General features: G+C 43.7%; 1 protein-coding gene across 1 annotated transcript in view; it reads left to right on the top strand.

Annotated features, from left to right (window-relative positions):
- The window catches only part of BABAM2 (BRISC and BRCA1 A complex member 2), a 357,467-nt gene that overhangs the window by 310,516 nt on the left and 18,967 nt on the right, over nt 1-27,984 (top strand). The window contains exon 11 of the mRNA XM_080918718.1: nt 19,735-19,888. Within this exon, the coding sequence (XP_080774844.1) occupies nt 19,735-19,888 (154 nt within the window). The remainder of the gene's footprint in view (nt 1-19,734; nt 19,889-27,984) is intronic.

Raw genomic sequence — 27,984 nt, 5'->3', positions numbered from 1 at the left:
ACACCCTTGCCTCCTCCGTAACTACCCCAAGTCAAGCTGGGTCATCTCCCTCCTGGATTATTTCACCGACCAGCTCCTCTGCACAGACACCACTTCTAACCAGTGGAGACATGGTTTTTATCCCATGGCCTCTCAAGGGAACAGTCTCCCTTGGGCAGCACACTTTCTCTCCTACTCAGCAAGAACCTGTGTGCTGACCCTCCTCTCTGTCATTCCTTGTCCACTTCTTTCTTGTACCATCTCTGAAAACCCATCTTCTGCTTAGCTGTTTTATCTGGGCATCACCCGCTCTGAAGGACACAGTTAAATTTAACAGTGCCATTATCCTATGAACTTGCCTCATTATTTCAGCTACTTTGTCCCCTAAGGTCCAAGCCTATGTCAAACTATATCCTAACTTATGGTTAGACCCTGATCAGCCATAGCCTCTGGGTGTTGGGAACCCCTTGAACTTGGACAATGTCCCTTTACTCCTCACAACCTAAGGGGTACATTCCCATTGTAATGAGAAAAGAGCTTATAGGAGCAACGTGTCATCTACCTTGTGGGAATGAAAGGGTAGCTAGGGTTTCTGCATCCTAGAAGGGATCCAAAGAGGGAGCCCAAGGAGAGGTGTGATCATGAGGTGACCCCTGGAGCATAGTCCACAGGCTCTCCTAGGACTGAGGCTAAGGCTGTTGAGTAAAGTCCTCACAGGAAACACTCGTTACAACAACAGGAAGCAGTGGGCATGATGGCAGAGGGCAGCCCCTCAAGGGGATGAGGAGCAGAATTTAGGTGATCCAGCCAACCTATTTAGTACAAATCAAGGAGTCAGGAAGGATTGGGGTGACGCAGCCTCTGCCTGGCTGGAGCCATCAATGGGCTTTGTAGTCTATTTCCTGGGGAATTTCTCAGCTAAATCAATGATTTCATCATCCTATCCCTAAGCACCTGAAGCAGCTAGGAGCGACTGTTCACATGACTGTCTGGGTGAGGCCGAGAGGTCTGCCCTCTGACAGGGGAGGCTGGGACAGTGACAGCACATGTTAGGCTGCTGTTAGTAGGAATTCTGTTCCTTTCCAGTCTCCCTGAGAAAACCAGAGTGTAGGTGGATGGCACTTGGATATTTGAGCAGCACTGCCTCACTTCTGAAGGTAGAAGCCCCCTGGAGTTTCCTGCCCCTGGTTGAATTCATTGTACAAGCCTGGGATGGGGCTGATAACAAGTTGGCAGTGGCAGTCTCACTGGGCAAGCTGAAGGCTGAGGATTGGGAGGTAGCAGAGTGGACCGTGGAGTCTCTAGGATCCAAAGAGAAACACTGAATGCATGCAAACTTATTGGCACAGCTACATCTTTTATCAAAAAGTCATAAACTTACAGTCTAGGATTTTTAAGAAAATAGAACTATCAAGAGATGTCTTTCCATAGTCACTGTTCTCCTTACAAAGAATAAAAGTCTTAAGCCTAAAGTATTATATTCTAGCTCTCCTATGCTGGTAGGAATACCTTTGCTTGCTTGCTTGCTTGCTTGCTTGCTTGCTTGCTTGATTGATTGATTGATTGATTGGCAGGATTTCTAGCCCAGGATGGCCTCAAACTCACTAGCTGGCCTAGGATGACCTTGAATTTCTGATACTACCACCACACCCAAGTTTATGCAGTGCTGGGCATGGAACCTTGGGTCTTGTAAATGCTTGGCAAGCCCTCTACCAACTGAAAAACATACCAAGCCCAGAGATAGCGTCCAGTGAATTCCTTCCCCACAAGCCTATTTACAGCCTTGAATGTTGGAAGTATATCATGTTTTCTTTAAAACATTCCCTGAAACCTTCTTTCCTTCTCCTTTCCCCAATTTACCAAATTCTGATCAGAAGCTTTGGGGAGAAGAAGAAAAGAAAACTGGGAGCTAATATGACAACAAGATTTGTACCTTTACAAGTAAATATTACAGTTTAGCTGGGTAACTACTTGTGGAAGCTTGTTAGGTCAAAGTGACTCACTTGCGTAGATGAGGTTATTTTTAGAGCTGTAATTTGTACTGTTTAGAAAAGAATAAAGAGATGGTAAAAGGCTAGATAGCTCATTATAGTTTACAGAGCTCATGAGCCCAGCATCCATGCAAAAGATGACTAAGCAAGGGGTCGGGTGGTACTTTCTCTCAGAATTTCACAGACATGAGTCATCCACTTCAGTCTGCAGACACAGCATCAGGTACCTGTGACTCAGCTCCCATTTAGACAGAGCAGTAGAATTCAATTCTGATACGCTTTTGTAGTTAAGTAGTGAGGAAATTACATAGCAAAGCAAAATAGGCCTTTGTACCAGGCAGCCATCCGATGTTTAAGCAAGGACTGATTGATCTTCATCTCTGGTCTTTCAAAGAATCTATCTATAACCTGTGCTGGGTAATGTCTTTTCATTCTGCTGCGTCACACCGCAGTGCGCCTCGTCACACTGGCTTCTCCGACCAGTCTCATTCCTTCTCCACTCACATGTCCAGCATGAGGACTCATGTCCTCCTTTAACCAGGGTGTGTGTGCCTGTGTGTGTGTGTGTGTATGTGTGTGTGTGTGTGTGTGTGTGTGTGTGTGCGCGCGCGCGCATGGAAATCTTTAGCATATATTAGCACACTAGTTCTCTTAAGCTAGAAGAAAAAACCTACAAAGGCTTCTCCATTCCACATTTTACCTATGGTTAGAGTTATAAGAATAAAATAATACTTTCTTCAAGTATTTTCTTTTCTTCAAAAGGGGAGGGGGGTGTCCTCATGTGCCCAAGGCTGGCTTTGAACTTGCTATATAGCCAGTTCATTTGTCTTTCCCTCTAAGTTCTGCTATGATCAGCACATGCCATACCCCTTGGCTTTAAAGTGTTTTCTCATACTTAAAAGGAAATACAGAACTACTCATGCACACAACATTTCTCGGTGCATGAGCCGCCTGCACAGTGCAAGTGCACATTCATCCAAGGCTTCCGCTCTCTGCTCTGATGCTGAGTTCTGCTGGCCCAGTTGTCTTCAAGGAATAGCCTTGCACACTCAGCTCCTGTTGTCAGTGGCACATAAATTACACAGATTATTTAGAGTTAAGTGCTTAGATTGTAAGCTATCTTTTTATATGTACAGAAAGTGGCCCCTTTCAGTGTGCAGACCTATCATTGGATTGTTTATAGCCAACAATGAATTTTAATGTATTCATCAAAGAAATGATGGCAAAAGCTAATACTTCAGGAAGATACAGAATGAAAACCTGAGTATTTCTTCCCTTTGCCTGCCCATCCCAAGCCACTTCCAGCCATTTCTGACACTTGGCTGTGTCAGCAATGGTGCAACCAGGAACAGCAGAGCATGCACAGGCTTAGGTCCTTTTGTCATGAAAAGTCCTATGTACATTTAAGTCAACTCAGCAAACAGTGAAACGTATACTGGGAGCCCAGCCCTGGAGCAGGCCTGAAGCTACACACATGGTGAGGTGCACACATTCGTCCTGGACGGGAGAGCTAGGCATGCAGATGTACAGATGTGCTTGTGAACTGCTGGAATACAGCAGTGCCGAGCCTCCTCTGGAGATCTTAGAGAAAGGCTCTGCCTCAGCGTGCCCTTAGTGCAGATGAATTTTGTAGGTGAGGGGACAAGAATGTTCCAAAGAGAACAGCACAGCATGCTCAGGAACTGCTGTAGTATATTCTGATGGTGGAAATAATTCATAAAATTTAATTTCCTGGATACTTGAGTGAAGAATGTCATGGGCAGATGAGAGAGAAATTTGACTCATTAGGAAGAACCATGTACGTCAGTTGTTCAAAATATGTCATCTTACTGATGGAAAGGCCTAGAGGCATGTTAAACATGGAAGTGGCATTATCTCAGACTCCCAAGTATGATGGCAGAGGGGAGGAGAATGCAAGTGGGAAGAGGCCGGGGGTAGGAAAACCACTTTGGTAACTAGTTCAGGCAAGAGAATGTGAGGTTCTAAAACTGTGGGAGTCAGGAGAGAAAAGGACAGAGTCTAGAAATACATCAGAAGCAAATTGGGACTTGGTGAGCACTTGATTTGGGGGAGAGGAAGAGGGAAGACTTGTAGAGTGCTGTGTAATCCTGAGCCTGGCTAGCTAAGACTGGGAACTGAAGAGGACCAGAAGTCATGAGAATGGGTTTAGGTGTATCGAGTCTGGGGTGTTTGTGTGATAAGCCAGTGCAGATGTTCAGTAAGTAGCACAAAATAGAAGCTTTGTGACCACATAGTGATGGCGGTTGAAGCCCTGGTGCTGGTCGTATGGCCAACAGCTGGCAAAGGGTGAGAGAGGATCTCTGCTGAAAGCACTAAGTGGCCAAGGGGTAAGGTGAGCCAGGACACAGGAAGGGGAAGCCCATGGAAAACAGTCATTGCGGTTGTGGTTGTAGGGGCTTGTGGGTTGGGTAAGGGCCACCAGTATATTTAGATAAACAGAAGTCAAGCGAGAACAGGTTTAGAATTTGTTGTGAGTCCTCTTTTGTGAGTTCAGAGAAGTAAAGGAGGAGGGAACAGGTGTTGTCTGATAGAGCTGATGCCAGGGTGGTGACTTGGAGAACAAGATGGTCTCCAACACAAGCATTGCTCAGCATAGAGTGTAGCCCCTCCTGAGAAAACTATGGAGGAGTGACTCGTGCCTAGTGCCACCACCAGCCCTGTCCTCAGGAACCACTAAGGAGTATATGCATTTCTCTCTGCCATCGCCCATAGAGAAGGCCACTTGTGAGGCATAGAATAGAGTCACCCTTGAACCTGAGATTTTGTCAGGCCAGCTAGGACATGTCACGAACCCCATTGTCTACATCTTACCTTCTAAGTAAAGGAAACACATTAGAAAACACAGGAACTCAACTGGTCCCCAGGGGGAGCAGCCTGTGTTAGCAGCCCTCTGACCGTGTGGTGATTGTTTGCCTCTAACTCCTAAATGACCAGCTCAGGCAATTTACTATTTACTTTCCCTTGAATTCTCCTGCCCATACTCTGGAGTTAGACATCTATGCAAACTGGTCTTTTTAAATAAGCCACAAATTCACCTTTCCATTTCTAAATATGCTTTTAATAACATACCAGGTCCTATTCTCACATGAACCACAACTGTGTGTGGGTTTTGTTTTGTATTCATGTTTGGTTGTTTGGTTGGTTGGTTTTGTTTTTGTTTTTGAGACAGTCTCACGAGGCCATAGGCTGGCCTAGAACTGCCTGAGCAACCCAGGCTGGCTTCAAACTTCCAGTCCTTCAGCCTACACTTCCCAAGTACTGGAATTACAGGCCCACACCAACACCACCCCACTTGGCTAAAAGTGAGTTTTAAATAGTTGAAATCCCAAAGGTCATCTTGTTCTAGTTGAAAAGCCTATGGTCAGGAATGTTCTTGGTCATATTCTTAGAGTTTCATGCCAACAGCTCTCTCATTTTGTACAAGTCTTAAAACTAGCTTTTCACCAAATTCACACAGACGTTTGGATGCTGGGGGTGGGATGGTTCTCTTCCTGCAGGTCATGACCCCTTTGGGAATCAAATAACCCTTTCACTGGGGTCTCCTAAGACTGTCAGAAAACACAGATATTTACATTATCATTCTTAACAATAGCAAAATTGCAGTTATGAAGTAGCAACAAAAATAATTTTATGGTAGGGGTCACCATGCCATGGGTCACAGCAGTAGGAAGGAAGGACCACTGGTCTGGGCTCAGGGTTCAGACACCCTCCTCCTAACTCATACCAGTCCCTGCTTTTGTACTACTTTGCAGATTTGTTTGATTTTTCTGTGAACTGAGCTTGAGGAATGACTTAGCAAGGCAAACAAAGAGCTAAACCTGTTTTAGCATGAGCCAGTTAATAAATCTAAAATGAAACATTTGTCCTCTAGCTACAGAGATCTTCCTCACAGCATGTATTGGTGAAGGGTCGGGGCAAAGCAGGCAAGAGTGCCACACTGCTGTACAGGCGTTAGCAAGCACACTAAGAAGGTCTTAGCTATTGAGTCTGTTTGAGATGTGACCAGGTTTACTTCAAAGCCCTCTGAAACTTGAGTTTCTTTTCTATTTCTAAGCATACTCTCTTCATTAATCCTTAAGTAGTCATGTACTTCGGTTTCTGAATTCGAAACTCATTAGTGTTCTAAGCAAAATTTAACCCAAAACTTGATGGGTTCTAGGATAGCAGGAGACTTCAGGCCTCTCATAGCTGCCCTTAGCAGCATGCAGGAGTATCGCAGAGGCTGTAGCTGGGACCATAGGCTAGAACAAGGAGCAGAGTGGTCATTAAGCTGACATCTGGATAGAGGTCAGATAGAAAGCCATCTCCTAAGACCTGAGGAAGCTTATTGATGAATTCCATATGAACATTGATTAGTATGTTGTTTGGAACTGACTTAAATGTTAGATATGGGCAGCCTTGCCAGTTGCTCTGGCAAAAACCTGTAAGTCTGTCCAAAAGTAAATCCAGCTGTATGTAAGCTGATACTGGTTTTTTGAATGTATTTTCTCCTTTTTCTCAATCCAAAGTAGAAGTTGGTGTGAAGGACAGTGTTCTTGTAGGCGATCCTCATGAAGACGGCAGCCTCACCAAGGTGGAAATGGCAGAATGAAGGGAGTCAAGATAACCAAGCTGTGCTTGGCAGATTGTAAACTGAGTCTGATGTTTAGTAAACTTAGAGCACACAGGAAGAACTCTTTCCCCCATGGATGATGGAATATTCTCATGGCTTTAGAACTATTAGATTTCAAATCTGAAGACTTGAGTCCAAAGCTAGTTCTTCCTGATTGAAGTAAGGAACTATCTGTTCCTAAGGTAGCATCCTCTGAGTGGGATTGTGTGCCAGGCCAGAAAGCTATCTTTAGACATATAGCTTGTATCCAGGCCTCTGGAAATGAGCAGACTGGAAGGTAAGTGGGGAGTCAGAGAAGATGTGAACTTTTTAAAGTTTTCAGATGGTATTTGATGGATGGGCTTCTTGGAGGAAGAACTCCTGGGACCTCAGGGTCAGCAAGTCCCTTGACTAAGCTTTGAGATTGAGACTGGTGAGTAGTGGCGGGTGAGGACAGCTAAGATGTGGGAAAGAAGCAGCAGGTCAGCTGTGCTGTGGAAACCATGGAGACCAGAGGGAGTAGCCGAGTTGAGTGCATGGAAGCTCCATAGACAGGACCATGAAGTATTTTCCCAATCAGAAATTCAAGTCTAAGATCATTGTATACTGAGGATAACTTGTCTGAAAGACAAACACATCCCCTCCCTTTTCTCCATCCATTCTGACAAAATGCCAGTCTCAGACTCTTACATTTTCTCCAAGCATTTTTTCAAATGTGTGTCTGACGCTTGTGATGGTGTCAGATGCAAGCAGTAAGTCAGACTTGTAGACCTGGTATCAGAATGCATGTGGGCCCCAGCCCCGTCAGGCTGACGTCTGCTCCTGCGTCTGTCTTTATTCCCAGCTGGCTCTCTGGCTTGCCCAGAAGCAGACCGACACTTGAGTAGAAAGAAGGAAAGAGGGAGTCCTAGGGCAGAAGGCAGGCCACACTGCCCACACTCACTCCGTGGTTGATGCCCTGCATTTTTCTTAGTGCTTTAAAAAGTATTTATTAACATAAAAACAAAGCAAAAGCCCATCATACATGACTGATGTCCATTCTAAGGGGCTTTTCAGACTTGGGATCCTAAAGAAGTCTCCAGTCATGCTGTGAAAGCTGTTGTGTGGTGGCCACTTCATTTCTATAGGAAGCTTACTGTGTGGTCAGTGCCATGCTACAGTGGGTCTCAGGAAATGACCCTGGGGTCTTCTCGGTGGCTTCTCAGGCTGTTGGATGGGGCCACTGTCTACAGCACAAGCCTCTCACTTGTCAATTGGGTAGTAGCTGCCGAGCCCTGGATGACCTGGCATTGAGTATGTCCTCTGATAGGACCATACATGGAAACCTCTGGGGAAAACTGGGCCCTGTCAGCACTCCTATGAAAAGGCAGTAAAGAGGGACAGCCAAAGAGATGTCCCTGTGACTGTGTGATTTACTCAAAGGGCCCCAGACCTCATATTAGAAATAATCAGCTTGGTAGGATACTTCCCAAGTCCTTAACAACCCAGTTGCTGTACAGCAGGGAATTCTAAGGCCTAATAGTTCAGAGCCAGGAACTAGTGGCTGTGAACCAAAAACAGCACACTCTGGCACTAGGCTCACACACCTTACTGGCCATGCCATGACTAAATGGCCTGTCAGGATTTGATTTATAATTTTGAATTTGAACCATCTAGAGTTAAAAGAGAAGTAAATGTGAAGTCTATTTAGATTTTTTATCAGGGACCAAAAAAAAAAAAAAAAAAAAAAAAAAAAAAAAAAAAAAAGGCTAAAAAGCTGTGAAGCTTCTAAAAACAAACCCTGAGTTAGCTGAGAACTCTGCTGAGCACAAGCGTGGGGTGACACTGAGCCCCTGATGGAAGCCTGTTTACCGAAGCCTAGAGCTTGCTCCAACAGGATCACCTTATGTTAACACATTCTCTTTCATTAAAGGTAGGTATGAGAGTAATGAGACAGCTCAAAAATCTCATTCTAGGCAACAACCATGTTATCACGAATGACATTCTAATTGGAATTTCTCTCAGAGAAGAACATTCATTAATTTCCATTCTCCCACTACATCTTCCACCTTTAGAAGAAATAATGACCAAAGGGGCTAGCCCAAATAAGAAGTACCATTAAAACAAACTCCAGACCCGAGTAATTCCCAAGCTAAATAGCTAAGCCTTAATTCTGCAAAGATTGATTGTGGGTTCCTTGTTTTTTGAAGACCAAGACTACTCGCTCACAAAGGGACCACCTTTTCTCATAAAACACCTCTGAGAATTGGGGGGCGGGGGGGGACACTACATTACCAAAGCCTAGAGAGATCGGGCAGAAGTCTCTTCAGGCTTCAGCCCTGTTTGGATAGCCTCTGGTTTTAGATAACTTCTGGGTTGAGAAGCTTTTATGACACTACACCATTTGGCCTAAGATTATCTGAAGCTGTTTGTGTGTTTGTTTGTTTAAAGAGAAAATATTATAGACTCAAAAAAAAAAAAAAAAAAAAACAAGATCTCTGAGGCGCCCAAATTATTCTCAAATAAATACAAGCACAAAACTTAGTTGAAAACTGAATTGGGAAAAAAAAGTTACTTTTGATGTGGGCAGTGTCTTCTGTCACATTAGAACAAAACAGCAACTCAGATTTGCTTTTTAAATTGTTTCTAGAGAGAAGTGATTCTAGGGGTCCCTTAGGAATGCTTGCTGTGTGCCAGCTATTCTTCATGTCTACTCATTAAAGTGGGTACGCCATCCAGAGCCTTGCAAGGGAGAGACTTTTCCCATTTTAAAGATGAGGAAACCTACCCTGAAGAATTCAGTAATTGCCTGAGGTCACCCAGGTTGTAATTGGCAGAGCAGGGATCAAGCCCAGCTCTGTCACATTCCAGCACAGGGCCCTGTTCTCACATTCCTGAGCCTCAGTCCTCTGTCATCCAGCACTTGCTATGTGCCCGTAAAGCAGTAAAGGTGTGCAGGGCTTTATTTTCCACCTCGGGCTAGAGCGTCCTGATTTATGGTGTAGGAAAAGGGCTCAAGAGGCAGTTAATGTACTAGTGCAGCATGACCTCTAAGAAGATCCCCCTGAACAAGATTTTTCACTGCAATGTCCTGGTTCAGTTGGGAAAGCTCCTCCTTGTAAACAACTGGGAATCTCCTCTTGATTTGTAAGTTTTACTCTCCAAAGTGTTCCTGAAGGAATCATACCAAGCCTGTGTCTCTTACAAGTGGCAGGGGAGACTGTCCAGAAGTATCCAAGAGTAACTCTCAGCATGGAAAAATGCCCACCGTCCTGTGTTCTGTGTTCTGAGCTCTCCAGATTTTGTCAGAGCCCCCTGCCCTGGGACTCTAAGGCCACCCACCTGTAAGATGCCGCCCATGTGAGCCCCACCCCCACTCTCTTCCCCAACTCTGAGCACTCCAGGTGCTTCCTCTGCCTGGCCTCTGCTCTTACCCTCCCTTCCCTGTAACCCTGCTGGAAACTGGAGTATCCTCTCAGGCCGGCTCAAAGCCATCTTGTCTGCCTTCCTAGAAGCCCCTCAGCAGCATGCCTTCCCACCGTGACACTGGTAAGGCCACCTCTGCTGCTCCCCTCACTCTGGCCTCCCATCCCACCCCTCACCCCCTCACCCTCCCCATGCAGGGGAGGTCCAGCTCAGGCTGGTACAGCAGTAGGAAGGCCCAGTTGATCAGCTGGCTTCCCTCCAGCTGTCTCATGGGAGGTGCATGAGGAATGAACCTCACGCTGGCTCCATGTTGCCTTCTGTGTTCTATAAAGGTTATAGCTACAGCCTTTAAATTAAAACCGTTTTAAAGGCTATTTTAGCTCGAGGAGCTTCATCCTCTTCATAAATCTTCATTAGTCATCCTTCACATTGGGGCTATCACAATGTCTGTAAATTTGTATGTAGCTAGTTCTGTTTGTTAAGACTGTAATGTAAGCTGCCCAGTGTCATCCTGTCTTAAACCAGAAAACATTGCATCCTGTTCCTTCTAATCACTACAGTCAGTACCTTGTCCATGAATTCCTTTCAATTAAAAGCTTACAATGGTTTTGGAGACTTGGCCCAGCTTTTAAGTGCCAAGGATTTTTGCATTTGAATATATTTTAATTTATTTAAGGATTCTTTTAATCAAATGCTTCCCTAATTTAGCCAGCTTTCTTTTTTAATACTCCTAAGCCAGGAATTTGTTTATTGTGACTAAATTCTTTTTAAAATAGAACTTTAAGACATTACTAAATCTATTTATGGTATTCCCTCTTGCTAGATTTCTTTCTGCATCTCAAGAGAGCATGCTCTCTTGTTTCATGTCTATGTAGTCAACACTTCCTCAATGTGGTGGTCTGGCCAGTCAGGCACCAAGTGTACCCTGACCACCTCACTGGCCAGCCCTGAGTTGGGTGAGCACTCCAGCAAACACTCAGGCAGCGCCTCTGAGAAGTAAAGTGTGTGGTCCCCAGAAGATGGAGGTAGTGGGCCCTGTGTGTGTCTCCAAGTTGGAAGCAGAAGAGCCGGTGGAAATGAGGGTATCAAAGCCAGGGTCCAGGTGGCCATGCCCCCACCCCACCCAGTGGAGTACCAGCAGCAGACGCAGACTTCACAGCCAGCCCTGCACATATGGACCCTTGGTTTTAGCATGGCACCTAGACCAGGGACTATGATCACTGAGTGAGTGGTGCTTGAAGCAGAGACAGGAAAGCAGTCAGTACCAGGAAAGCTGGGACTCCTTGGTCCCAACTCTAGCCATTGGTATTCTGTCACCCTCCAGAGAGCCTGAGAGAGCCCTGCTTGGTAGCACAGGTTAGACGTATGTCTCTAGAACAGAGATGTTTCTTGACACCTGAGCCCTAATACTAGTGCAACTAGATGGATTCAGAAGAGCAAGAAAGCCTGTGAGGGAAGAGCAGCCTGGCCTGCCAGCTTCCCAGGGTCAGCATCTGCTTCCTTCAGCTTTGCACCACCCCCTATCTGTCTGCCTTGAGGGCAGGGAGGCAGTGACTAGAAATGAGACCAATAGATAAAACAAGTAAGAGCTTCTCTGGCAAAAAGGTAAAACCTGCCACGTCCATGTTTTATCCACACAGGTATCATGGGTGAACCTGCCATGTCCATGTTTTATCCACACAGGTATCTGTGGGTGAACCTGCTATGTCCATGTTTTATCCACACAGCTATCTGTGGGTGTTTTGTTGACTTCTCCTTCTAAAGAATATTCCCCAGACTCCAATTCTGATTCATCTTTTAACCTTCTCCAGCCTACTCAAAGTCCATCTCTTCCTCAGAACTCTAACCTCAGGCGGAGTTCCCCAGTTCAGGAGCTCCCCCCACCCAGCTCTTCTTTCCAGACCTTGGGCATGTGCATGGGCACCTCATTCTTCTCTGAATTCTACCAGCTTCGGGTCTGTTTATTTCCTGAAATGCGGTGAGCTTCCCTAACCCTTTGGTTACTCCTACTTACACACGCTAAGGTTAGTAAGTACTGGCAGGAGTAGAGCTGACATCTTTGAGGCTGTTGCCTCCCAGGGAACAGCTGCTAACCTGGACTGTATGTTAGCTGCTCCTGCAGTTACCATATCAGCTTTGTATCCATAAACAGTATAATGCCCATATAAACACAACAGGCAATTTATCAGTTGTTTTACAGATTTTGAACTTCATATAAATGGAATTATACTGGTTGTTTTCTGCTTCTATAAACATTGTTGTCCCAGCCCACGGTGGAAATCAGTAACAGAGGACATGCTTATCATATATAAGGCCCTGGGTTCAATCCCTAGCACCACGAAAAAAAATGGATATCTTGCTCCTTAAAGCTTTTAAAAATGATTATCTAGAGCTTGTATGAGTATATTATGTGAAGAGTATAGATACAGTATCCATGTCCCATCTTAGTTAATTCTTAACATATTCCTATAATTACTTCTGCTGTTTAAAAGAATTAGCACTTAGTACCCCATTATCCCACCCCTCTCTTGTTAATTCCCCAAAGTAACTTCTGCCCTTAACCTAGTGCTTGGCTGTTTTGTGCATTTTTTTCATACTTTACTGCAGAGACACTCACAAGCAGTATACAATCGTGTGTGTGTGTGTGTGTGTGTGTGTGTGTGTGTGTGTGTGTGTTGAATTTCATAAGGATATATTTACTTTTAGCTTGCTTTGTTCCCTGAAGATTGTCTTTGAACTTTGTGCACGTTTGCCCATGAAGCCCAAGATCTCTCCTTAAACTGCTGTCTGGTACTCTGTGGACGGATTACACCACTGTTTATCTATCCAGTCTCCTATTGGTCGGCATTTAAGATGGCTCCATCACCACTGTTGTCATCATCATAGATGCTACAATAAGCCACACCTACCAGCTTCTAATGCTTTGTAGCAGTTTCTTGGGTGGGATTGCTGAGTTGTGGAGTGAGTGTATCTTCACTTTTGCCATATCAGAGGCTTAGCAGTTTATATTCTAGCATCAATGAATGGGAACTCGATGTTTTCTGCCTTGGACAACCTCTGAGTATTACCTGGTTTTATGAGAACCCAGTAGTTTCTTTGTTTCATCAAACATGTATTGAGTATCTCTCTTGTGTCACACATCTGTGCTAAGTGCTAAGAACATAAAATCATGAAAGCTCAGCACAACCTCAAGGCTCCTCCAAACATCTGTAGAAATGTATGCCTGTGGACAGAAAAAAGTCAGGAGTGTCCGTAGTGGTGTTACTGTTAACTTACAGGTAGAAATTTCTGTTCTCATGGAAAGAAAAGTTCAGCATTAACAGAGACACTCTGAGCTTGCTTCAGTGGGCAGGGGAAAGGACCTTGACTCTTCATGGCTAGCTACAAGTAGAGCCCATCTCTTCCATATCTGCCCAGTGATGGGAGACGGTCCTACCTTACTCTTCAAAAGTAAGCATACTGCTGACTGAAAGAATTGCTGCTGAGACCAAGTTGGCTTTGGAAAGGGGTTGGCTGGAAAATGGAGCCATTGATAAAGGAGGGAGTCTGTAGTGAGAGGTGAATATTGGGCCACACCCAGTGGCCCAAGAACCCATGTTCATCGCCCTTAACAGTAGTTTTAGGATCAGGGGCCTAGACACTTGTGAAATATCGGACTAAGCCTTCCTTAACTCTTGAGGCATCCTGTATAGTATTTTTTTTACCATGTTCCATGATATCTCAACTAGGCTTTTTCAGTGTATTTATTAAAATGTGAAAATGTTTACAAAATTGGCAAAGGTTGCCCTTAAGATAATTAAAATGTAAGCATATGAAGGCTTGTATGCAGCCATGAGAATCTAGAATCATGGAATAGCCCCGATCTAGATGAGGCATGAAGGGTGAGGACAAGAAGGGGAAGGAGTAAGTATTTACTTAGTACCTGCCTGGTTTTTGTTTAATCCTGTCAACAAACACAATGAAGTAAGAATTATTACTCCTATTTTCTGTGACATCACTAATAAGTGTTGGGCCATTTTTATCTGATAGCAAGGGAGTATGATTCTGTCTCCTCTCAAAATGGGGTAAGAATATACAGCGGTTTTTAAGAAAGCTTAATGCTTCAGTTTGGTAATATTCAAACCACAAAAGTAATCTGTTTACACCATTAAATAACAGAGAGAGAGAGAGAGAGAGAGAGAGAGAGAGAGAGAGAGAGAGAACACTGAGAACCAGGAAAAAATACAACCAGTTTAGCAAAGCCTAGCTATGCTTTTCCTTGGCACTTAATGGCAGTGGTGATCAGAGGAGACACCTTCAGGAGGGACACTTCTGAACTGGAAAACTTTACTATTGTGTCTCTCAGAAATGAGCAGCATGCTCAGATCACCTTTAGCTTTCTAGTGGTTGGAGTCCATGTCTCTCAAAGGTCTCGTAGTGGTAAATAAGCTGGAGGTAGGTAGTAACTACGCCGCAGTCTTTCTACACAGGCTGGGGAAGAGCCTGAGATGTGCACAGGCCGCTGTTCCGAGTCAGCTTCAAGCAGGGCGTGATGGCATACTCGTTCATTCCTACCACTTGGCCACACGTTCGAGGTCAGCCTAGACTATATGGCCAATTCGAGGCCAACCAGGATAGCACAATAAGACTGCCTCAAATGTAGTCATCATTGGCGGGACAAGAAAACCATCTGATAGCCTCATAGCACCACTTCAGGAACTGGGAACGTAACCCTAACCAGTAGCAAGTGGGTCTGTGAGGATCTCCTACTCTCTAAGAGCATGGGAGCAGGCAGGGGAATGCAGAGCTTGTGAGGCTGGAGAAATGAAACAATGGCTTGTGAGCACTGGTAAAAATATTTGATGATGTGACTCTCAGGGAAGCAATTATGGTTAACCCTCATTTGTTTGCCATTTGCCAGGATTGAACTGTCCCACAAAACCAAATTTTCCAGACAGCTAAAACTTTCCTATTTATGTGTCGTGAATGTGTTTTGCCCATGCTTGATGGATATGGTTTGGAAATAGACTGTTCAGTTTTCCTTCCTTCTTGAACAGAGGGGCTGTAAGAAATAATGCTTCCTTGGATGCCTTTGACTCTAAATATAAGAAAACTTGATTAAATGAGGTAAAATAATAAAGACTTGTAATTGCCTCAAAAAACTAGAGACCCCAGAGATGATGAAGCCAGCAGTCATCTCAGGGACACTAGCTGGGGCTACAGCTTCAAGCATCGGGACTTCACATGATAAGATCAAAGGGGGGCTTCTGCCTCCACATGTCTCTAATCAGAGTGGAAAATATTTCTCAGAAAAGCCCTTGCCAACTTCCCCTCAGATCCCACTGGGAACAGTGAGTAGAATTTCCATGCTTTGGGAGAATGTAGCTCACGTATAGAACGCTTGTATAACTTGTGAGAGGCCCAGGAGCCAGTCCCCCAGTGCTACCAACAATCTCATGCCATGGCTTCTAGGAGTCTAAGAGATCAGGCACTTGCGAACTGAATAGGAGAAGGGAACTGTGCTCATGGCAGGGTGGAGGATAGAGAAAGGCTGTTCGGTAGGCTGCCATCTTTACCAGGATTTAGGGTGAGGGATGACTTGGTACATAGTGTTCTTTGCTCCTGCACTATGTGGCCTCAGATCAGGATCTCCTGGTCTGCTTCCCTATTGTACGCCCCTCTTCCCCAGGCCACACTACTAATTGCCAGTACTTGCTGCTAAAGCACTTTGTCATTGTCTTGCTGTGATTATGACATTTTGTTTCATTTCTGAGAATGAAAAATTCTATAACCAAAGTTATTCAAGCTGTACCTAAAATATTCTGAAAGTCAGCCAAGCTGCATATCCCATGTGCAGGATGGAGTCGTTTTTGGCTGTCCTGGAGCCATTTTTTCATGGTTGGTATATTTGAAGAAGTGAGACTTTTCCTGTGTCTGAGCTAGCCCTTTCCTGGACTCTTCTTTGATAAAATGATGAGCTTCTGTGGCAGGCTCCTAAGCGGGCAGGCGGCAGTCACACGCTGCACCTTACCGAGCTGTAGAGAGAGGCAGCATATGCATCCTCTCATACTGTCACCTGCTGTTACCCGGGAGCAGCCGCTAACTTCATGGCAGTGACCATTATGTGGCAGCTGTCTAGAATGCAACTTCATCAGCCTGTCTTCTCAGGTGGCCAAAGCCATGAGAAGAGCCCAGTGTATGCAGAATTAAAGAATCCGGTATCGCATAGTTCAGTCAGTTCCTAAAGAACCATAAAGCTACGGAGCCAGTGAAGACCATCCCTTCTATATATAGAAAGCAGACTAAAACTCACAAGAATTAGAAATAGGAAGCAGTTGTCAAAAAGTAATACTGATAATAAGCAGTAGGTCAAGGGGAAAGAGTCTGTTCTAGGGATCAAGTGTGTTCCAGTCATTTCAAGAAAGCAGATGTTTAAAGAATTGCCAGCTATGGCTAACCTGTGGGACCAAACTGCTTAGGCTCCACGGAGTTCCTTCAGGACAAGGTAGCTGCTTGAAGCCTGCAGTAATTCTTTGTCATCAGTTAACTTTAAGTAAAGGTTAAGTGACAGAGACATTTAGAGATAAGGGAAAACAGGCAGTTTTTGCTAACTTCCAACTAATTTGTACTATTCAGATCCTATACCAAAAAAAAGATGTGGAGTGGTTCTGAGATATTGTGGTCATTACATCAGTTTATGCTTAGAGACGATGTAACCTACCTGAGCAAGGATCTGTAGCTTTCAACTTTTATGTTCTCTGCATGATACCATATAGTCGACTTTGGTCTCTGAAATCCGTTGACAATTCCTGTTCTTCTAGTAATCCAGTTTCGTACCGTTTTCTAATTTGAACACTGGCTGTAGGGACACACTGATCTCTATGGAGACAAAAGAGAATCATGTAATGAATGCTTTGAGGATTATGTATGCATCAGCATAGAGCTTGCTGAAATTTAAATAAAAACAAAAATCATATCTTACTTGAGTGGGTAAACAGATGATATTTATGGTTTTTAATATTTTTAATGCTAATTGGTATCTGAGTCAAAGAACATAGTTCAAAACTAGGTGAAAAATACTTTTCAACATATTAAATACTAATAGCAGCAATTCACTTTTTCTGAAAAACAAAGCAGAGAAAACTAGAAGGCATTCCAGCCAGACGCAGGATTGCATACCTGTGTCCCAGATACTCTGGAGTCAGAGGCCAAAGGATCTCATGAGCCTGGGAGTTTGGCACCAGCCAGAGCACTATACCAAGACCTAGTCCTGTAAAAGTTTCTCTTTTCAGGGTACTGGGAGAATGGCTTAGTCTATAAAGTTTGATCCATATAAAAGGCTGAGCTTGTGACATGTGCTGTGATCCCAGTGGAAAGGGCAGATATTGGCCAGCTAGTCTAGTCTAACTGGTGAGCTCAGGGCCACTTGAGAGACCTCTTCCCAAAAGAGATGGATGCCATTCCTAAGAATGACACCTTTGTAGTTTTCCTTTGACCACCAATAGCACTGACACATGTGTACTTACACACACACACACACACACACACACACACACACACTTATTTTATTTTTAGAAAAATGTAGTATAAAGTCCCCAAAAGCCAGTAGTTTCAGTAGCTTGAAAGTCACATAGCCCATGGTAGTCAATACATTACCTTTTATAATGAGTGATGGCTGTTTATACATGATTACATTGAATTGTTATTTAAAATTACTATTCTTATAGGTAAGCCAACATATTAAATACTTTTCTATTATTAATGATTGCTTTGTAGGTTAATCTGAATGTTGTTTTCTTCAATTTGGAAACTTGAAGATAATACAGCAATTGCAATTGAAATCAAGGAAAGGTGTACATGAACAGGCATATGTTCCTAAAGATTAATCAAGGGAAACTAAATGAGCATCAGAAAGGACATAAAAGGATTAGAAAGCAGCATTTGTTCAGAGTAGCTGAGGATGTTACAGACCAAGCTTTGTTATTCAAAAGAAGCCACAGGGATTTTCTGAACTGAGATACTTGTTAGTTGGATTGGTCTTTTCATACTTTTGTTGTTCTGTGTTATAACATTTCTGCTTCCATAAAAATAGACATGTATGGAGACTATCATATTGTGACACTGAGAAATGTGACTGAAAAGTGGACATTCTCAGTCTTACCCCTTTTCTTTGGTAGTGGTGTGAGTCACCAGTAGAAACCCCCTGCGTCGCTGAGTCAGACACCATCAGAGTCCAGTACACTGAAAAGTCTGAGAGGCCCTACCAACAACATGGTTTTTTGTTTGTTTGTTGGTTGGTTTTGTTTTGCGGGGAAGCAGTGAGTTATTGCTGGGGTGGGGTCTTTAAAAAACAAAAACCATGAAGATAACTTGTCCTTTGAGAAATCACATATAGGGAAAGCACTAGTCCAGGATCAGCATTATCTGTCCACCCTGAGGGAGGGGTTCAGTTGACGCCATCATTACAGGGTGCTTTAATGTGCGTCTGTTTGTGCGGCTAACACCTCCATTCCTGTTCATTGCTTACAGTGGAGGTTCCTGCCTACTAACTGATAATCAAGTTATTCCAGAGTATTCTTCAGTGTCACACAGTAGGAGCCAAAGATTTGAGTCCTGGCTCTAGATTTTGTCTCCTGCTGCTGCCCAGTCTATGAGAAAGGTGATGAAGCCCATGTGCTTTCTAGTCGATTCATCTGTTAAACGCCCAGTTTTGAAATCATGTTCCTTTCTTGAAGTTTTAATTAACAAAGTATATAAAATGTACTCTGCAAAGTTAGAAAATTCTATACACATAGTTACTGCGTTTGCTAATGTGCCTGTTCTCTGTCCTAGAAATGGATAACATTTATACAAACATTGTCTACCTCCAAGAATGTTGAAACAGTTTCAGGGGATGCTTTGCCTCCACTAAAACTAACAAGAGATTTTATTTTTAAAAATTGACTTAACCCCAAATATGATGATAAAGCACACATTACACATTAGTGGGGCTTGGTCTCAGCTCTGGTGTGCTGCAGCACAGTCTCTGCTCAGATTTTCCCTGTTGCAGCCCATTAAGGAGCTCCCTCTGATTTACAAGATATAAATATATGTGGTAACATATGTGGGAAAATGAAAAGTGCTGAGTGTGGAGATTCGTGGCTTGATTGGAAGCAGAATGATAATTTTATTTTTCTGGTAGTCTGGTTGGCGCATCCTATCAAGAGATTATGGAAGGCCCTCTTTGTCTCTTTTCCAAGTTTGTTCTTGAAAACCACCTTCCAGCCTGTCCACCCCCATCAAATTGCCGATGAGGAAGACACTGTCCCACTCTTGGAAAGCTTATGGCATAATGGAAACTTAACACAGATACATGGCTAGCTTTGCATTGGCTGATGGGTAAGGCCAGGGCCCAGGATGTCGGACAGTGTGGGATGCCATCCTGGTCATGCCTAAGATTCTACATGTGTCATGGATTCTTTGGTCCCTCATGCCATTGCTTTGATCCAAACCTTATGCGGTACTTGTGGTTCCAACTGTCCTGTAACGAACATTCTAAGTTAGCCAAAATCATGTCTTAAGATGTGTTTGTTGCTGGGCGGTAGTAGCAAATGTCTCTAACCCCTGTACTTGGGAAGCAAAGGCAGGTGGGTCTGTGAGTTTGAGGTCAGCCTGATCTACAGCATAAGTTCCAGGATAGCCAGGGCTACACAGAGAATCCTGTCTAGGGGAGGAATAAAAAGGATGTGTTAATGAACTCTAACTTTCTTTTCCTTCTTTTCCTTGCAGTTGACCTGCCTCTGTTTTTCCCTCGAGATCAGCCAACTCTCACATTTCAGTCCGTCTATCACTTTACCAACAGTGGACAGCTTTACTCCCAAGTACAAAAAAATTACCCATACAGCCCCAGATGGGATGGAAATGAAATGGCCAAGAGAGCAAAGTAAGTGGTCTGTTGTTGTTTGACTGGCCGTGAGTGGCTTTCTTTTTCTTTCTTTCTTTCTTTCTTTCTTTCTTTCTTTCTTTCTTTCTTTTTTTTTTTTTTTTTTTTTTGTAAGTAGGAGACATGAGACAGCAAGTTGAGTTGTAGATAAATAATGTCAATAACAAAAATGTTGGCAACTACTTGTATGTATAAATTTCCAATGTTGGTAAACAGATTTCATAATGAATAGTCAGTATATGAATTCAGTATCTACTTTTCCATGGGAAACTGCATCTCATGAATTATGTTACATTTCTCCTGTTACATGGATGTGTCTTGGTTGTATACTCAAGCACAGCCTCCTGAGATCAGCGAACACTGCTGTGGAACTTGTGCCTTGATGAAGATGGAAGTTGCTGGCCTTAAGGGTTGAGTATAGAAGGAGTGTCATATAGTCATAAGGATCAGGTTGATCCAGAAGTGTGACGATTGCTTTGTGTAGGTAGACGCTTGCGTCTGTGCCAGCAGCGTATGGGCCATTGCCTTCCAGACTGAAGCAGCAGTGGATTGAAAAGGGATTTTCCAAAAATAAATCATAGTGTGGAATGTGGCTGACACTTTATCACTCTGCACAGCCATATGCACATACCTGTGGTCCCAGCTGAATGGGGTGCAGAGCCAGAAACCCATAGAAAGAAAACTGTCATATAGGCATCCTGCTCATCCAACACCTGTTAGCCTACTGTACTCCAGGTAGGCACTGTGTGCCATTCCAAGGACGTCATAATAAACTAGAGACTGTCCATGGCCTCATAGAGCCTGTAGCCCTGCAAGGAGACAATCTACCAAATCCTGACCGCTTGAAAGTACCTAGAACAAAAGATGACCTTCCAGGCCTAGAAACTTTTCAATTCTTAAGACTTCCTGTTCTTACCAACCATTTCCTGATTCAAATTTTCTTCCCAAGGAAACCCCTCCTGTCCTCTCCCGTTGTCTCTAGTACTAAACTGGCACATGTGATGGGCTCAAGGTTGGACAAGAGCGCCCTTCTCCGGCACTCCAGCCACCCAAAATTTCTATGTGCAACCCAGAGCTGTTATCTGAAACTCTTGTGCCTTTCTCCCTGTAGTTTTCCTTTGCGTCCAGTGTACTGAAGTCTGAAATTCTATTTCAGGAATAAGCAGACATCTGCAAGTGTGACCATTAACAACCATTAAGGCCTGTGTTGAGACGCACTGGAACAAAGGAAACATAAAGGCAGGTTTCCGTCTGAAGTCTTGCAGTTGTTTAGTTGTCTGGGCTTTCCCGATGTGTGCATAGGATCTGCCCTTAGAAGATGGGCCATTATTTGTGGTATGTGCTCCAGAGTCTGAACCAGACATGTCTCTGTGGTTTCCATGGCAAAGCTATCTTGGTGTGCGTGTGCATACTTCTTAAGCAGCCATTTTAGCATGTATGAATCGAGTCTTTAAGGAGCTATAGACCACAAGCCTGTGATTTCAGTATAGGAATAGCGTAAGTGAAGCTTGTTTATCTTAACAGATTGGTTCAGACTTTCAAGAGACATTTGCTTTATGTTAACACCAGTCTAAAGAAAACATCTGAAGTCGTGTTTAAAAAAAAATCTGCCTGCTAGTTTAGTGAAGATAAACCCATTTTAGATGTAATAAAAGAGACAGCCAGCAGCTCATGCTAGCTGGAAATAATAGCTTTAAACCCTATTCTTTAATTGAACTGAGTAATTACATGGGCTCTGTCAGAGGCCAGGTAATGAGCAAACATAAGCAAGACTTGTCCTGTGGTTCCGTCTGAAAACTAGCAGAAAGGCATGGAGGAAAACGTTGAGCAGAAAGGAAGGTCAGTGAAGCATTCCTCGCATGCCCCATCTCTGTGTCCTCTGAAAATACTGTACACAGTGTGTAAAGACTATAATTCACTTGGGGAGCTCTGCCCATGACATAAACACTCTCATGGTTTAGAACAGCCCCAGAGCCCTTTGAGTGAAATCAGCTGTTTATCCTGCCTGTTTAAGAGCACAGTTCTAAACACGTACATTTAAAAAGGACGTTTTCTGGAACAGAAAAGCCAGGGCTTCTCCTACCACAGTGCTTCTTGCTGATGTCAATCCAGCCAATTCTACTCTTAACAGATACAATACCCTGAAGTAAGTAGGCGCAGACTTTGGGATCATGCATGCCCCAGTTCCAACCACAGAGTTTAATCCTATAAACTCCGTAGCCTTGGGCAGAGTACATAATCTCTCTGAACCTCATCTTTTAAGACAGGGTGTACTCCCTGCTGGTGGATGGACTCGCTAGGAAGGTGCACTTGGTGCACGGCGGTAACATATTGAACAGCACAAGTTTTCCTTTTGCTCCATCCTTCAGTGCCTCTACTCAGGGCTCTGAACCCTCATCCCCAAGCCTTCTTCCATAGTTTCCTCACATACTCTAAACTCCCAGGCAACCCTTCACCTCCATCTTTCCAGTCCTGTACTCTGGTCACATGTCCCTTTAAAAAATCTCTCTTATGTTATTTTTACTTTTTTCTTTAACATCTTTATCTACATCTCTTTTCTTAACCAAATGGTGAGATCTTTAAAGGCAAAAGCTTGCTGTAATTATCTGTTTATTGTAGTAAATGCGTGTAAAATTTACAATGCTGTGGACAGATTTTTATATAAAGACCGTCTCTGTCAGCTTAATAGTTTCAAGCCTCTCAGCAGTCTGAAAGAAGCATACATTTGGTAGAACCATACTGTGATCTTGAACTGTGGTATTTTATGAGATAGTGTTGAATGCACCATGTTGCTCCAGCTCCCAGGGAAGAAGAAACAGTCTAAGGTGCTCTAGTTCACCAGGCTCTGATACCCTTTAGCTAAGCACAGAATGGAGGTTTCACTAAGAGTATTTAATTTTTCTTACAGTTATTGATTGATTGGAGGAATTCACTGTCTCCTTCTATCATGTCATTTGTAGGAATCGAACTCAGGTTGTCTGGTTTGGCAACAAGTAACTGTACTTGCTAAGCCATTCATTGGCCCACAGGATACTTTCTACCTCTTGTGGGTTTATTGGGCTGTGACCCCATCAAAAATTGAAGAACATCTGTTGCTTAAGTTGGTAAAGAACATACATACTTAGAATTCTTATGTCCTCTAAATATATTGGTCTTTCTGCCATTGTGGAATGTCTGTGGTGTCTGCTAAGGCTTTTTGACTTGAAGTCTTCTTTCGTGTTAAAATGGCTGTCCCGGCTTTCTTTCCACATAGTTTTGTATGCTGTCTTTCTTCTTCCTTTTTTGTTTTACATAGTCTCTGTCTATCTGTATGTCCTGAATCCTTCTGTAGATTATGATTTTTTTAATCTAGTCTGATGGTCTGTGTCCTCTAATATTTAGTTTATTTATGCTTAATAGAACACATGAGTTTATTAAGTTTAAGACCTACATCTTTTTTTTCAAATTTTTAAATTTCCTTTGTTTTTAGTGCCTTTATTTTCTCTCCCAGCATTCTTTCAGTTTACTGAAGTATTTTGACATATGTTTTTATGTCCCCTTTGCCTCTCATTGACTTATTGACTCTTATCTCTTCATATATTTTGGTTGCATATGCAGTAAATAGAACCTGTACTTGACACATAAATTTACATGAATACCTATCATAATTACTATTACAGTGTTTCATATCTAATCGAAAGGCCTTAATCTATAGCAGGTGGGTCTCTTTATGCCTCTGGTTAGCCTTCGTGCTACAATAGCCATGGATTTTGATCTTGCACGTGAATTCCACAATAATTTGACTTTTCACAGTCAAATAGCTTTATTTTTTTTTCTAATTAAAGGAAAACTAAAATGTACTTCGTTCTGGAGTTTTTAAATAAAGGTGGCAGGGAATCATTTTTTGAGAGGATCTTACTATGTAACCTTAGCTGTCTTGGAGCTCAGTCGGTAGACCAGGCTGACCTCCAACTCTGACGTCTGCCCACCTGCCTCTCCTTCCTTACTGCTGGGATTAAAGAGGTAAGCCTCAACAGCCAACAGAAATGTATTTTTTGAATCTCTTTTCCAGAACAAACCATCAGAGAGATGACATTCAGTGTTTAGGCCAGGAACACTGAGTCTTACAGTCATTACTAGAAGAAAATTCCTCCTGTATGACATTCAGCTGTCTCTGCCTTCCCTGCAGCTTCACCAGGGACAGGACTTCTTCACTGTTATAGATCACCACTGCAGAAACACTCCCCTCATATAGATAACGTATTCCCAAAGGCACATGGCTAGCTTCTGGTAGAGCAGGCACAAAGCCATTTGAGCTCCAGCCCCACTGTACATTCAGAGACAGATAGATAGACTAGTCCTCACCCTCTCTGCCACTTGCCTGAGGCCCCTTCCACAGGGATCTGGCATCCAAGTGGCATGCTGTAAGGAAGAAATGTGTGCAGCAGTTTAAGGGCAATGACCTTGAAGTCCTGACAGCTGGTTTAAACCTGTTTCTGTCGTTCATTGACTGTGCAACTTTGGTGATATGCATAATCCTCCTAAGTCTTTGTCTCCTTGTCTATAAACTGGTAAAGACTTGTTTAGAGGGCCACTATGGTCACATAAGGTTCTCTGTGTTAACATCTAACAAATTACCACAAAATCCCCATTGCAAAGCACCACAGGGTTTTGATGGGGTAGAAGGTCTACATGTCATGCATGAATCCAGACAGCTGCAATTAAGATTTAGTTAGGACTTTTCTAAGTTGATTTGGGATGTTGGCAGAATTCTGTTCCCTGTGGTAATTGGACACAGGTCACTGTGTTCTTCTTTGTTGGATGTCACCTAGAGATCACTCTGAATAACTAGAGGCTGGTTTCATTCCCTGCCTAGTGGCCCCTCGACTTTTCAAGCCAGCATGAAAAGGTAATAGCATCAGCATTAGTGCATCCCTGGTAACAAGCTGCAAACCCCAGTGACCTGACCAGAAACTGAAATCCTAGGCTCCTGGCCCTGTGGTTTTATTACCTTGATGCCAACACAGCTAGTTTAAAAAATGGAAAAATCTCACTCCTGCATAATTTGTATATAAAACTAACCACCTCAAAAGACAAAGGCAAAACAAAATACGGCAGTGCTGTATCGGTAACTTATACCTGTCTAGATAGGGTTTGGGCTGTTTGGTAGTACTGTCTGGCCAGTGAGACCTGTGCAGATGGCGTGATTGTAGTGAAATCCGTTGTATTCCCCTCGGGCTGCTCCCAGCAGAGGCCTGGTAGGATCTTAAACTAGAGCTAAACCCTCAGTGCACCTACTTCAGTGGGTTGTCACACATAAAGTCTGTAACTTAAAAGGAATCACTAAGATAGTTCAAAAATAGCTCCTTAGACAACACATGGGAGTAATTCAGGATGAGCCTTCCAAACCATTTTCCATTTCCCTCCTTGCCTCGAGGTCAGAAAGATGTTTTTCTTACCCTCCCAAAGCAGGTCATGGCTTCCCGTGCATTGCTTCTCACTGTATATTCTTGTATTGCTTGGCATCCAGTTGTCTGTAAAGAATAATGTTCTTTATAGGAAATTCTTTTTAAATTGTATATTATGGATTATTTCGGTGACTTTTCATTTTTAAATGTACTATGGGTATTTTGGGTTTTTTCCTTCAATGTACTTATTATCAAATGCTCTAATCTAGTCTCATACATTAATCCTTTAAATAAAACTCCTAAATATAGATTATCTCCTTGATTTAGGAGATGGAGATAGAGGTGACATCAGATTTTGCATCCCCATCTCCAGTCCATGGGCCCTGGGGACCCCTAGGACTCTTGTATTCCAATGTGGAAATCTTAGTTCCAATTGGGTCCTCAGGGAGGGTGTGCATGTCCCGAGACCTCCTCAGAGGCCAGGGCATGACATTCAAGTGGTTATGGTTATAGTATGAGCTCCTTTGTATGTTTATCCTGCCAGGAGCTGACCACTCCTCTTGGTTCTTTGTCGTTAGCTCCAAAGGTGTCTTGCTGATGCTTTCTTTCTATTGAACCTAAGCTATAGAAAGCCTGGGCCCTGCCTATCCCTGTGCCTAGTGAGCTGGCATCTTGGGAACCCACTGGCTCTGTGCTTCTCATCCTCTTCACCCACACTCAGTTCTAGAGAAAAGCCTGGTGGGGGCCAGTTAACTCTCTCTAGGTCATGGCTTCCTTTGTCCTCTCTCTTCCCTTCTTGTCCGTGTTCCTGGAACTCTAGCCTGACATCTATCAGGAAGGCAAGAGATCTGGCAGGCTTTGCTCGATCACATCCAAAGACCCCCGGACAAAAGGCACAGAGGAGCTAAGGCAGGAAGAGGAGTCATTTTGGCTGAGGCAGAGCAGCCCATGCTAGACTCCAAGGAAGCTCTGTCCCAGGGCCCATGGACTTAGACCTTGGGACAAGCACTCAACCCAGCAGTGATTTGTGAATTTCTTTGTGTCTTGATTTGCCCTATTTCCTAAGGCCAGTTCTTTTTAAAAATTCCCAACCTGATCTCAACTGAACTCCCCTTGGGAGAGCAGAGGGAAATTCTCAGGCCTTGGGATGTCTGAACATCCTGAGAGAACGGTTTAGGGCCCCAGTCCTCTTGAGGTGACAGAGCTTCAGAAGGCTGTTGTCACCAATGCTTGCCATCCTGCCCGCCTGGGGTTCTCTGTGAACCAGTTCCTGTATCACTCTGAGCTTTCCCTCATGGGGTTTCAGAAAGGTAGATGCAATGGAAAGAAAGGTGAAATAAACAGTGTGGAGTGCCGGGCTCCTCAGACAGAACCCACTGAAGAGTATCTTCAAGGGCATGGCTTGCTTTTACTGACAGAAGAGAGAGCAACAGGGATGGGAGGAATCCAGTTCTGCCTGACAACAGGCATCCTCTCCAAGTCGCGTAGGTCAGAGAGAGCCTGTTATTTATTAGAGCCTGACTGTTGCTGTGATATGATAAGCTCCATTAAAAAGCCTGGCCATCAGTCACTGCTTCCACAGCTTCATCCCAGAACTAGCCTTTCACCATCCTGGGAGCCTGCACGGCCCTGACTGTACCAGGCACCCGCATTTGCAGTGCTGCCCTCCCTCTCTCTCCCTGGGAAAGCCAATCAGAGCAAATCCCCTCAGCAGGACCCCTTGGCCCATCTCAGGCTTCTTTCTGCTCCTCAGAGGGCTGGTTTTGAGCTCTCTGTCTACCCCTCTTTCTCAGTGGAAAGCAGGGTTGGGCCTAAGTTTTAACCTCAGTTGTATAAGCCAAAGACTCTGGCCTGAGTTGGGCTTATCAGAGGAGAGATAGAGGTAGGGGGCTTCTGGCCCAGAGTCCAGTTTTTTGCTGGGGAAAGTCATAGTGGGAACTACTGAGTACTCAAGTGTGAATTCTGATTATGCCCCCTGCCATAGGGAAGTGTTCTCCATCACTTGTAAGGTTGTCTGACTGTTTGTGATAGTCAATATTTTCTTTCTTAGAAAAATAGACAAAAAGAAAGGGTAGAGAGGTTCTGGTTTGGAGTTTTTTAATAACACACCAAAGAGGAATGTACATTCACTAGTAAGCTCAGAGTTCTTTTTGAATTACTGGAAGAAGACACACATAAGAAAACAAAGAACTGCAAAGCTGTGAACTCGGAAACCTGGGCCTTACCTTCCTGTGGGACCCTGGGCCTTGGTACCCTCATCTGAAAGCATCAGATGAGTATCTACCTGTTACCACTAAACTCTGATAGATTTGTGGAAATTTTAAATGAAAAGTATGTTTAAAGTTGCTTGGCATAGTGTTTCATCTGTAGTGAAAAATATCCATCCCCATTACCAGAGGTCAGATACGAATTGATATCTTACTAAATAAAATTAAGGACACTATGTACATGAGGCTGTTTGTACAGCCTCCATCTGATATTTACAGAGCACTTCAGCTGTGGAATGCGCACACATATGCCCCGAACACACACCCTGTGAAATCACTCTAGATGCAGTCCATTTTCAGATGTCAAGTTAAAACAGCTTCCTGGGAATTAGGCTTGAATGTTCAGATGTGTGTGTGTGCTGGCTTCTGACACATGCCACCAGGGCTGCTCAGGGCTGTCACATGTGATGTGGAGTCCAGCCAAGGCAAGAGAGCCCAGGAT

The sequence above is a fragment of the Micromys minutus genome (genome assembly GCF_963924665.1).
Source record: "Micromys minutus genome assembly, chromosome: 1".
Classification (NCBI taxonomy): Eukaryota; Metazoa; Chordata; class Mammalia; order Rodentia; family Muridae; genus Micromys; species Micromys minutus.
This window is presented reverse-complemented; position numbering and strand designations above follow the sequence as displayed.